The sequence below is a fragment of the Rana temporaria genome, chromosome 11 (assembly GCF_905171775.1).
Source record: "Rana temporaria chromosome 11, aRanTem1.1, whole genome shotgun sequence".
NCBI classification, from domain to species: domain Eukaryota; kingdom Metazoa; phylum Chordata; class Amphibia; order Anura; family Ranidae; genus Rana; species Rana temporaria.
In genome coordinates, this window is record NC_053499.1 from 109601664 (window position 1) to 109615132 (window position 13469).

The 13469-nt window shown below is 43.7% G+C and overlaps 1 protein-coding gene across 2 annotated transcripts in view; it reads right to left on the reverse strand.

Annotated features, from left to right (window-relative positions):
• The window catches only part of CNIH2 (cornichon family AMPA receptor auxiliary protein 2), a 169563-nt gene that overhangs the window by 27604 nt on the left and 128490 nt on the right, over positions 1-13469 (reverse strand). For both annotated transcript variants that reach the window (XM_040328824.1, XM_040328822.1), the window contains one exon: positions 10333-10445. In XM_040328824.1, the coding sequence (XP_040184758.1) occupies positions 10333-10445 (113 nt within the window). The remainder of the gene's footprint in view (positions 1-10332; positions 10446-13469) is intronic.

The following is a 13469-nucleotide window of genomic DNA, read 5'->3' on the forward strand; positions in this document are numbered from 1 at the left end:
GTGAAGCAAAGTAGCATAATCTTAGTTGTTGGTGGCTGTTTTCCAAACTGAAGGATTTTATCTTTAAATAGCACAAGCAAATGTGCGAGAATAACTCTCAGTATTTAAAATGTGAAAAGCAGTTATAATGACTAGGAGAGGATGTGGCAAACATTTTCTTAGCCCCCCTCCTCTCCATGTAATTTCGCTCTCTACCTGCTCTGAGACATACAATAGATGGCAGCTAGACTCAAAATCAGTTTCCTGAATCAGATCAGGCAGAGATCGCAATTGGTTGCCAGAGGTTACAGTGTATTATTACCGCTCACTGATTGGCTGCTAGAGGTTACAGCATGCATTATGGCTCACTAATTATTTGCTAGAGGTTACAGCACATGACTTCTGCTTGTTTATTGGTTGCTAGAGATTACTGTACAGTGCATCAATACTGCTCACTGATTGGTTTCTAGAGGTTACTGGACATCCTTACCACTCAATAATTGGTTGCAAGAGGTTAGTGCACATCATTACTGCTCACTGATTGGTTGTTAAAGGTTACAGCAAATAATCTCCTCACTGCCTGCACACCATGGACTGGGGAGGTGAGGGGACCCATCAATAGACAGAAAACTCCTAGGGATCCTAGGACTCCTGGGATAAGTGGAAATGCTGGGGGAGGGGGGTGTAATCAGTGGCAATGCTGGTTGGTTGATGGGATCAGTGGCAGTGGTGGGGGGGGGGGGTTGGTTAGAAGGCAGTACACTGTGGCAAATTATGAATCATGTAGAGCAAAACTGGAAATCTTTGGCAAGTATATAGTGGAGGATGCTACACTGACCACCAATATGAGGGGGGATTTACACTGACCACCAATGTGAGAGGGAATTTGCACTGACCACCATGCAATGGGGGATTTTATGCCACCCACCAATATAAAGAGGGATTTCTACACTGACACCAATGTAATAAAAGTATTTACACCAACCACCAGTGTAAGTGGGAATATACAATGAACACAACCATTGTCAAGGAGATTTGTACTGACCACCAATGTAAGGTGACACTTCTACACTGACCACCAATGTAAAGGGGGATTTACACTGGCCACCAGTGTACGGGCAATTCTGCACTTACTGCCTTACTGCCAATGTAAAGGGAAATGTACAATGATCACCAATTTAATGAAGAATGTACACTGACAACCAATGTAAGGGGGGCCTTCACAATGGCCACTAGTGTGAATGAAAGTATTGTACACCAAGTCCAAATGTAATGAGTAGATTTATACAGACCATCAATGTAACTGAGACATTTTGCCTGCATTTACAATTCTTTGTGTCAGGAACGCATGCAGAATCGCTTTCCGGACACCACAGAAACATGCTGCCCTTTAGCAGATACACAGCAGTGCCATTAATTGTTAATAAAACCCTCACCCATCTGCTGAGATGTGTGTATTCACATGCAAAAATTCACAGTGCTGTGGCACCTTGTTATTTTGAAAAAGGGCTCCACCTCCAATTTTCTTACCTTTGCAGAACAGGCTGATGTTAATGACCACAGTTATAGGCAGGATATTCAAGCATGCCCTTTTACTTCACAAGTGGGCAGCATTCAGCAGAAGTGATGAGGGATATGACCTCAAGGGGGCATGATATACTGTACATATGAATGCTGCCTCTGGCTATTTACATATTAATGCCATTGCTATTTACATAACAATGAAGGTTATTTATACGTAAATACAGGGTCTGCAGGTGAGTCATCTGTACATGACAATAGGGCAGAGCTGGGCAGCATTTGTAACAGAACTTTACACTAAGATATCGGGACACAGCATTGGACTAAAACTTCAAGGGACAAGGGAATTTCAACTGGGATAGTTGGTAAGTATGAGGCAACTGCTTATGGCCCCACAACAATGATGGGTAGCTTCCCCTTTTGCCCTTCCTTAAAGACAGTCCTGGTGTAGGTGCTTAAAAGCTCTCCTGACCTGAAAAAAAATCTGGCAAGGGGAGGACCAGGGGCATAGCTTACCTCTAATGAATTGTAACCTACATATATCCTGCTGGCTGTTTCTGATCATAGAAATTCACCCTTCAGGCTGGGTTCACACTACTACACTACTTTCATCCTACTTTGCTCTGCTACATTGGTCCTACATTTATCCTACATTGGTCCTACATCCATCCTACTTTCATGAACAGGATACTACTTTGGTCCGACTTCAATGATATTCAATGGGCCTGAAGTAGGATCAATGTAGGACCAAAAGTAGTACAGTGAGCATTTTCAAAGTCGGACCGACTTGTGTAGGACACTACAAGACGATCTCATAGGGAAACATTGAACACAGAGCAAAGTAGGATGAAAGTAGTGTAGTAGTGTGAACCCAGCCTCAGGCTGGGTTCACACTATACTACACGACAGTAGTACTACTTTGCTCTGCGACATCTCTGCTACATTGATCCTACATCCATCCGACTTTCATGAATAGGATACTACTTTGATCCGACTTTGTGATAGTCTGACTTGTTCTTTGACCAATCAAAACAATCACAGAGTGAGATTAATTCCTTTTACTGCTGCTGTAATCACAATGTCGGATGTCAAAAGTCTGATGGTAAGGACAAGGGTCCTACTTTGATCTGACTTCAATGATATTCAATGGGCTGAAATAGGATCAAAGTCGGACCAAAGTAGTACAGGGAGCATTTTCAAAGTTGGACCGACATGTGTCGGACCAGTTAAGGCAGCTCTAATAGGGAAACATTGATTTTCACACGTCATGCGACATGAGCTCCCAATGTCGGAGCGTTTGTCGGACCAGTGTGAACCCGGCCTCACTGATGTTGGATCCTCCTCCCAGGTATGAGCTTCCATCACTGATTAAGAGCTGTGAAAGTCACTCTTTATTAGAGGTAAGTTATGTCCCTGGTGCAGTATAGCAGAAAAAAAAATAACTACATTTCAGTTTTAAAATTTTACTTGCTCCAGGAAAAAAAAAATCCTTGAAAAAAGTGCCTTTTTACATTTCAAAGTTCTCCTGGCCATGAAAAGAAAAAAAAAAAAAGAGTCTCCTTTTGCTAAATACAATTGGACTAACCTATGTCCTGTGCCAAAACCCAACCATGTAAAAAAAACAAAGCAAAAAAAAAACAGGTCACATTGTACAACAATGCTATGTAACTTTTTCCTTTTTTGCAGGATTGACAGAGTTCCCACTGACCTCCATGTCACTACTGTATTCTGTAAGTGTGAGTGGAGGTCAGCAGAAGGAACAAGTAAGAGCTGAGGGGGACCCAGGAGATCCCACAGGATCAATGAGGCATTCGTAGGTGAGGGCAGCAGGAAAGGTAATTATTCACACTGCTCTATTACAGTGGAACCTTGGATTACGAGCATAATCTATTCCAGGGGAATGTTCGTAATCCAAAGTACTCGCATATCAAAGCGAGTTTCCCCATAGAAGTCAATGGAAACTAAAATAATTAGTTCTGCATTGACTTCAATGGCATGCAAACAGCATGGAGCCAGAGGTGGGGGCGCCGGAGAGCCTCGGAAACGATCAGAAAGGCCCGAGGATTGCTTGGCTGAACTCGGAAAACCTTGGAAAGGTTCGGGAACGGAGTATTTCCAAGGTTTTCAAAGCATTTCCGAACGGCTCTGATCGGCCCCGGCGCCCCCTACCTCAGACCAAACATGGTACTACACACCGCTGTGGCTTGACAACCCTCGCAAACCGAGTCAGGATTTAAAAAAAATACAGTGCTCGTATTGTGAAACGCTCGTTAACCACGTTATTTGCAATCCGAGGTTCCACTGTACAATTATGGCTTGCTTTTAAAAGTGCACTAAGCATCACGGTCATCTAAATGATCTGTATAATAACCTCAAGTTGAAAAACTTTTTCTTAATATATGTAAGTTTGATGGCTATACCACAAAGCTACTGTATGTACTAAATCTTTTTTGCTACATGATAATCACTTTTGGTTTATGAGCAGGGGTGTGATTCTTTATTTCTTGATTTACCTGACCCCTATCAACAAATGGCGCACAGACCAATGTGCATACAAATATGTCCAAATATTCTGTTCCCTAGGCTATATTTGTAATAATCATATTCTCAATGTTTCTAACAAAATTTATAATTAGAAAGAACATGTTTACATTAGAATATTGTAATTTGAACACCTTTTTGAATATGTGTTAAGGCCAATAGGATTTGATATGCAGGGAATATTTGTTCTAGGCTTCACCTTAATGCATAGGATGCATTAAGGTGAAAAAACATGAACCTTTACAACCCATTTAAGTTATTTCTCTGTTTTTCCAGAAAAATTTGATGAGGACAGGTCCGGCGTCCTTCTGCGGCGTCCTCCTCGCTCGTTTACTGCGCCGAGTTTGAATACTGCGCCAGCATATACCGAGCGCAGTACACTCGGGCAGGCTCGGCTACTGTCGCGCTCACGTCCTGTACGTCCCGACTATACACGAGTGTACTGCGCTCGGTATATGCCGGCGCAGTATTCAAACGTATCGGCGTATATCACGCACCCACGATTTTGCCCTGATTTTCAGGGAAAAAAAGTGCGTGGTATACGCCGATAAATACGGTACTGATCTTCAGTGTATTAGGTACACCTTTTATTATTATTGTTATTATACAGGATTTATATAGCGCCAACAGTTTGCTCAGCGCTTAACAAAATAAAGGCAGACATTACAGTTACATTACAAGTTGGTACAAGAGGAATCAGAGGGCCCTGCTCATTAGAGCTTACAATCTAGGAGGGGGGGTCAAATGATACAAAAGTTAATAGCTGTGGGGTAAAAATATTTGCCATTCTGCCATCCCTCCAACCACTTTGCATATTATTTTATATATACTGTGATTCTGTACTTGCCAAATATGCTGCAGAAATCTCCCTCCACTAAGTCTGGCTGAATCCATTTCAACTGTGGGCAGCTGAAGCTGCTGTCTGTTCACTTCCTGGATTTACACAGACACACAGAGGCACACCTCCAGCTCTGCAGCCCTGCAGCTCCCATTGCCCCTCTTATAACTCATCCCTCCTCCCTTCCTGGCAAACTCTCATGTGTGAGAGAGAGAGCTGTGCATGATGTCATAAGCCTAAGCTAATGACCAGACAAGAAAGAGGAAGTGGGCTGTATAAGGTATTTACTGGCATAAAAAAAATGTTTTACTATCCGAAGTTAAAAAAAACAAGGACAGAAGAGTTAATAGATGGAAAGATGAAAAAATTACTGAAGGATCTGCTTTAAAAAAACATACCTTGGGCATATGTGACATGCCGGGGGTCACCCTTTTCTAATCACAATAATCCAGTTTAGATAGTAAAACTTTGACAAGTAAACTGCATTACTTTATAGCTAAAAATGCATTGAGTGTAAGAAAATTGAGAATGACTAAATGGTTACTTGGGTGCTGAGAACTGGGGCCAGATCCACAAAAACCTGACGTAACTTAAAAAATCCAATTTAAGTTACACTGCCTTAAAGTTTCTACCTAAGTGCCTGATCCACAAAGCACTTATCTAGAAATTTCAGGCTGTGTAACTAAAATTCCGCCGGCGCAAGGCGTTCCTATTCAAATGGGGCGAGTCCCATTTAAATGAGGCGCGCTCCCGCGCCGGCCGTACTGCGCATGCGCGCCGGCCGTACTGCGCATGCGCGAAGTTACGTTACGCCGAGTTTTGAGGATCGCGACGGCTTAAAGTTGCGTCGGGGATAAAAAAAATGACAGCGGCATGCATTCCTGAGGGAGAACTCCATGCCCATTTTCAAAGAAAAAAACGGCATGGGTTCCCCCCCCAGGAGCATACCAGGCCCTTAGGTCTGGCATGGGTTGTAAGGAGACCCCCCCACGCCGAAAAATTTACGTAGGGGGTCCCCCTACAATCCATACCAGACCCGTATCCAAAGCACGCTACCCGGCCGGCCAGGAAGGGAGTGGGGACGAGCGAGCGCCCCCCCCCCTCCTGAGCCGTGCCAGGCCGCGTGCCCTCAACATGGGGGGGTTGGGTGCTCTGGGGCAGGGGGGCGCACTGCGGGCCCCCCCACCTCAGAGCACCCTGTCCCCATGTTGATGAGGACAGGACCTCTTCCCGACAACCCTTGCCATTGGTTGTCGGGGTCTGCGGGCGGGGGCTTATCGGAATCTGGGAGTCCCCTTTAATAAGGGGGCCCCCAGATACCGGCCCCCCACCCTAAGTGAATGGATATGGGGTACATCATACCCCTATCCATTCACCTGTAGGCAAAAAGTAAAATGTAGTAAACACACAACACAAGGCTTTTTAAAATAGTTTATTATTCTGCTCCGGAGGCCCCCCCTGTCTTCGTTATTAGCTCAATTACCAGGGGGGGCTTCTTCTTCCACTCTCCGGGGGTCTTCTTCCACTCTCCGGGGGTCTTCTCCGCTCTCCGGGGGTCTTCTCCGGACTCCGGGGGGCTTCTTCCATCTTCTCCCCTCTTCCGCTCTTGACTCGGCGAACCCCGGTTCTTCTTCAGCTCTCCGGTGCCTTCTTCTTCAGCGCTGGCTGCCTTCTATGTTTGTGTGTTAGCTCGATTTCAAACAGGCAGCCGGCGCGGTCTTCTGTGGCGTCATCTTCTCTTCTGGTCTTCTGTTCTTCCGATGTTGCCTCGTCGCCTGTTGTCGCTGTAATGATGGAAGCGCGCCTTGCATCACATTTATATAGGCATCACCGTCCCATCATGCTCCGGTAGGTACCCACGTGGTGGGGGGCCGGTATCTGGGGGCCCCCTTATTAAAGGGGACTCCCAGATTCCGATAAGCCTCCGCCCGCAGACCCCGACAACCAATGGCAAGGGTTGTCGGGAAGAGGTCCTGTCCTCATCAACATGGGGACAGGGTGCTCTGAGGTGGGGGGGCCCGCAGTGCGCCCCCCTGCCCCAGAGCACCCAACCCCCCCATGTTGAGGGCACGCGGCCTGGCACGGCTCAGGAGGGGGGGGGGGCGCTCGCTCGTCCCCACTCCCTTCCTGGCCGGCCGGGTAGCGTGCTTTGGATACGGGTCTGGTATGGATTGTAGGGGGACCCCCTACGTCAATTTTTCGGCGTGGGGGGGTCTCCTTACAACCCATACCAGACCTAAGGGCCTGGTATGCTCCTGGGGGGGAACCCATGCCGGTTTTGTTTTTTACAAATTGCCGTGGAGTTCTCCCTCGGGAAAGCATACCAAATGCCGTCGCTGGAATGGGCCTTTACAAGGTGTTACTAACTTTACACTTTGTAAAACGAGCCCTAATTTTACACTTGCAAAATAACACTTACGGCGCAAAAAAGAAGCTAGAAAGCTTTGTGGATCGCCTTAAGTGCTAATTTGCATACTAGCAACGGCATTTCGACTCGAAATGCCCCCAGCGGCGGATGCGGTACTGCATCCTAAAATTAGGCAGTGTAATTCAATTACACATGCCGGATCTTCTGTGTAACTTTGGAAAAAGCCTTTTGAGGATCGTTTCCAAAGTTACACACAGACTGAACAGCAGTTAAGTCGGAGTATCTCTTTTGAGGATAACCCCCCTGATGTCTAGTCTGCTACTTGTACCTTCTCTCGTCACATTGAGTGTCATACCTGGGAACTTTTGGAAGTCAGTGAGCCTTAGGTGGGTGAAGGACCATAGCAGAGGATTAAAATTAGGGTACAGTGGAATCTCGGATTGCGAGTAACGCAGTTAACGAGCGTTTCGCAATACGAGCACTGTATTTTTAAAAATCCTAACTTGGTTTGCGAGTGTTGTCTCGCAAAACCAGCAGGATTCAGGCCAAAGCAGTGTGCAGTACCACATTTGGCCTGAGGTGGGGGGGGCGTCGGAGCAAAGCAGAGCCGAGCAGAGCTGTTCAAAGCCGTTTGGAAATGCTCAGAAAGACTCGGAAATGCTCAGTTCCCGAGCCTTTCCGAGGTTTGCCGAGGTCAGCTGAGCTGTCCTTGGGTCTTTCCGACTTTTTCTGAGGCTCTCCAGCGCCCCCCATCTCTGGCCACATGCGGTATTACATGCCATTGAAGTCAATGCGGAACAAATTATTTTCGTTTCCATTGACTTCAATGGGGAAACTCGCTTTGATATGCAAGTTCTTTGGATTATGAACATTCTCATGGAACGAATTATGCTTGTAATCCGAGGTTCCACTCTATTAGGTTTGTTTCATGCATTGCACCAACATGAGACAATATTTGTGACATTTCTAGTGCTCTGCAGCAAACTGAAGGGTTTAAATGGGGTGCACATAGTGGGGTTGATTTGCTAAGGCGAATAGACCATGCACTCTGCAAGTGCAGTTACTCCAGAATTTAGTAAATGGGGGAATCTCTGCTGACTTTCATCATCCAATCACTTGCGAGTAAAAATGCTGATTTTCTTTTTTTCCGTGCAAAGTAAAGTTTTGACTCATTTACTAAGCTCAGAAGCAACTGCACTTGCACAGTCTATTTGTCATTAGTAAATCCATCCTAGTGTGCAGCAGGGAAATATGGTAAAAACAGTGGTGGGGAGCAGCAGAAGGAAATAAGTGCTCCAGCATCAGCAATATCAGTCAGAGGAAAGAAATGTTTCAGCTCTGGAAGTGACATCCGGTTGGCATAGTGACATACCGAACGGCAGTTCTTATAGCGCCACTGGGATGGTTATTTTCCATCCATTGCTTTGAAGTTTTTATAATGGATATGTTCAATGTATGCTTGTAAGTTTGTAAGTAGTATTCCTTTATAATAAAGTCACTTGAGTTTAAGCATACTGCACTAATGGAGTTTGTTTTATATATTTTATGTGAGACTACCGGGGAAACAAGTGCGACTGAGGAGTGAAGGAGGAGCACTCCTATGAGCCAGCAGTAGTTTGTAATCAGGGGTTAAGTCCTGGGGAAAAAAGTGTGGGAACTCCCACCCAAGATCCAATCCCCCACAAAAAAAAAAAAAATGAGACGTTCATATGCATAATTACTAAACCGAATGGTTTTTTTTTTTCCGATCCACTATACCTTAGTAATCCTTTATGTTACTGGCCGCTTCCTGTATATGGATTCATCAGGTAGTGTGCGGGTATTCAGTCACTTCCTCAATGCCGCAATGTCTCCTGGGAGCTTTTGTCATTGTTCCCAGGAGACATTGCGGAGGTCTGCCGCTTTAAGCAAGTTCTTTCTAAATCCCGCAATAACTCGCGGCAGACCTCCGCAATGTCTCCTGGGAACAATGACAAAAGCTCCCAGGAGACATTGCGGCATTGAGGAAGTGACTGAATACCCGCACACTACCTGATGAATCCATATACAGGAAGCGGCCAGTAACATTAAGGATTACTAAGGTTCGCCTGCCCCTGACAGTGACTCGAGCTGGGCATCGCCGCTTAGTGAAGGATCGGCTCGGGCGGCTCGTTTGCTCTCGGCTGCTCTAGTCCTGCAAAGGGAACTGCGTTCCTGCTGTGAAAAAAGTGCAGGAACTCCATTCCCACGCGTTCCCGCAGGACTTGAGCCCTGTTTGTAATCTTCATTTAAAGTGATATATGCCTATCTGAAATAAGAGAGAAATATATTTGGGGTGAGTTCCTGTCAGTTTGGCGTGGTGATGCACTCTAAACATTGGTGTGGACTTCAAAGATTTTCAGGCAAAGCACAGTGGTTTTAGAAGCATGTATTTTTGGTTTATGTGAATTTGTAATTGGCACTTGTATTATTTGCACCTGCTTTACTGAGTGGACACTAAGGGGGTTATTTACGAAAAGCAAATCCACTTTGCACTACATGTGCAAAGTGCACTTGAAATCGCACTGATAGTGCAGTCGCTGTAGATCTGAGGGGAAGATCTAAAATGAGGGGAAGCTCTGCTGATTTTATCATCCAATCATGTGCAAGCTAAAATGCTTTTTTTTTTATTTTCCTTGCATGTCCTCCTCAGATCTACAGCGTCTGCACTTCCAAGTGCAATTTCAAGTGCACTTTGTACTTGTAGTTCAAAGTGGATTCGCCTTTCGTAAATAACCCCCTAAGTGTTTTGTATATTATTAACTTTATATATTGTGCATTGTGATTTTTTGACACTCATGTTGCTTAATCACAATCTTGGAAAGACACTGTATTTGCACATTGTATTATTCCATTTATTTGAGGTCAATAGGGTTTGTAATGTATTGTGTGTGTGTGTGTATATATATATATATATATATATATATATATATATATATATATATATATATTAGCGCGGAGTGGGAAGAGATTTGTAGTGTTTTATATACACAAAGCCATGCAGAATATGAATAATATATTTGCAAATTTTGCTAATGTTAAAAACACAAAATAAATAAATAGTTACCTCCAAAGGTGGTAGAATAGCAGCGGTATATTCAGACCAAGAGTGACCCATTCAGCAGCACACATAAACATGAGACAGAAGAGGCCATGGATACAATACTCTGGTACTACCAGCTGGGAAAGAGACAAAAGAAATGTGACTTGATAAAGACTTCACATAGAACCCCAAATCAAGAGAAATCAAACCACGATACTGAAATGTCCTCCATTTATAGTTATCATAAAAATGAATAAACTTTTGATTGGAATTAGCTACGTGTAAATACAAATAAAGCAAATGAATGGTAGAGTAGCATTAGTATTGCCTAATTTTATCAGAAATACATGACAATTTGTGATTTACTGTATGATTACTTCCATCGTACATCACATACCTTGCCAACTTTCCAAGATTTCCAGAAATCAAAAAAACAGAGGGAAGCTATTATCAATAAGAAGGTTTTCAGCCAATTCATTTTTTGCGTTTTTTACCTCGAAGCTCACCTGCAACAATCATTCCTCATACATGCTGCTGCCTTATTAGTAGTTTTGCTACTGTAAATGATTAAGTGTACTTAATTAGCAAAGTCTTTTGTAGGAACAATTTAAAGGGTGGTGAGCTTATGCTTGTTGTGGAAAAAATCTTTAAAGGTATGCAAAAGGGCCAGGCTCAGTAAGGCAGTAGGCATTTACAGGCTTTATATTTAATCAGAATTAAAGCTAAACTTCAGACAGATACGTAAGGGATACATTAAAAGTGGATGTAAACCCGATTCATGAAATTTGAGCCGGGCACATATATCTGCAGTATTTTGTTATTTATCTTCAAAGTGCCAAGTCCCAAAGCTCTCTCCTGAACCATTCCTCTATTATCAGCCTAATAACTCCTGACAAATTCTCTGACACATCTGATAAAAGCAGCCTGAAATTTCTGTTGGGGGAGGTTGCTAACATAGATTAGCAGGGAGCTGACCCTGTTACAAAACACCTATGGTGAGAGGGGCTGTGTGCCTTTCCTCCAATCAGCAATGTTAGCTATCTTGACTGTATGCCCAGACGTCACACTCTGTTTTAAACAGGAAGAGAAAATGTCCTAACATGATCTAAACTTTCTAAACATTATATACATGTGAAGACAGCAGATATACATGTAAAACCTAAGTAGGGGGATTTGGTTCATCTCTGTGTATCATCTAAAGCAGTTCACTTCACTGGGTGTATGGAGGGTTCACATCCACTTTAAGTAAGCAATGCAACAGGGCTGAAACTGGAAGAGGGAGAGGAAGCCAGTTTGTTTTGCTGCAATGCTTATATGCAAACAAGAAGCATGGTGACAGAAGAAGACAGTAGCACGAGAGAGAGAAGGGCTCATCTGTCTGCTGCTTCTACTTTCACTGTCTAGTCATAGGCTGGGAAAGCGAAAGACCTGTTAATGCTACGTAACTGCAGCAGAGAAGGAGGCACAGGTGCCTGCAGTCTGTCAGTCTATGGCAGGCAGAAATACACAGTTGCTGAACACTGTACCAAGTGTAACTTGCATTTAGGGCCCTATGTGTTCAGGAACCAATGTTCAGAATGCAGAATACCTACCAAAATAAATGATCACCCAGTCTTAGGTGACACGATATACAGTAAAACTATGAATATACATGTTTATTGCAGGAAAAACTATTATCAATTGAGAAATATTTTACTGGTAACAAGAATGCAGCATGTGTTTTGTAACTGTTTATGAATACATCCTTTAACCATTCATTAAAATCATTTGCAGCTACAGTGGCAATGGTTGGGAGATTCAGCAATATCTACATACTCAGTGGAGCCATGTCCTACTAAAAGTTTTCATAGAGAGAGGTAAGCCCTTGCAATCATGTGCACATCATACAGCCTAAGCTTAGTGAAGAACATTTCAGCATTTAAACTGAAGACTGTTCAAATACCAACTCTATCTAACTAGTGTAATTAGTAGCAGAAACAACATTGATATAAAATTGTTGATTTACCTTGCATTGGGCAAAGGGCGAGTGAGGTTTAAAAGGGTTGTAAAGGTTTTGTTTTTTATTTTCTAAATAGGTTCCTTTAAGCTAGTGCATTGTTGGTTTGCTTACCTTTTCCTTCCTGTTTCTCCTCAGTAAGCTTGCCCCCATTATCCATGGGGGTTAGTCAGCCAGAACAGCTTACTAAGGAGAAACAGGAAGTGAGAAATTCAGACAAAGAAAACAAAGAAAAAAAAACATTTAGAAGGGAAATCGAATTAAAAGGTTAGTAAACCAACAATGCACTAGGTTAAAGGAACCAATTTAGAAAGAAGAAAACGAACCTTTACAACCCCTTTAAAGTATCATTTGTACCCAGTTTTTAGTCTGCCCATTGTCAATGAAGACAATAGTTGAATAACTAAAAATGTTAATTTAGTCCAGTGAAGCTTTGTTCACTTCAATCATCTAAGGGAAATTGCTTTTTTGTTTAATTCTCATGCATATGACGGCTTCTTTTAACTGAACACAGAGTCACTGAGCTAACTGAACTTCCTATGCAAAAACAAAGAGGAGAGAAATGTTCCACTACCTAAGTGTAGCATATCAATAAGTCTCCAACAGATGGCAACCTTTCAGGTGGTCACCAATGACCACATGGAAAGTTGCCCCCTGCTAGAGACTTATCGATACACTCAGGCCTCGTACACACGACCGAGAATCTCGTCAGGAAAAACCTGTCGTTTTCCCTGACAAGATTTTTGGCAAGAAACTCTTGCCGCCGGAGTGTACTGACTGTCATTTCAAAAGAACCGCGGTTCTCTTGAAAGGAAAGAACGCGGTGATGTCATTGCATATGAGGAGCATGCGCTCGTCACATTCGATGCCGTCGCCACCATCTTGCTTCACCCTACCTATGCCGTGGAAGCTTCCGCGCATGCGTTGAAGTCATTTCGAGCATGCGCAGGTTTCCACGGCGACAGGTTAGTATACACACGCTTGGGTTTCTCATCGGGAAACAGGCCGACAAGAATCTCGACAAGGTTCTCTTTTTTTTACGTCGAGATTCTGGCCAGATTTCCTGACGAGAAACCTGAATGCCTCGTACACACGAACGGGAATCTCGGCAAGAATCAGTTTTCTTGCTAGATTTTGCAGAGAAACCTGGTCGAGTGTACGAGGC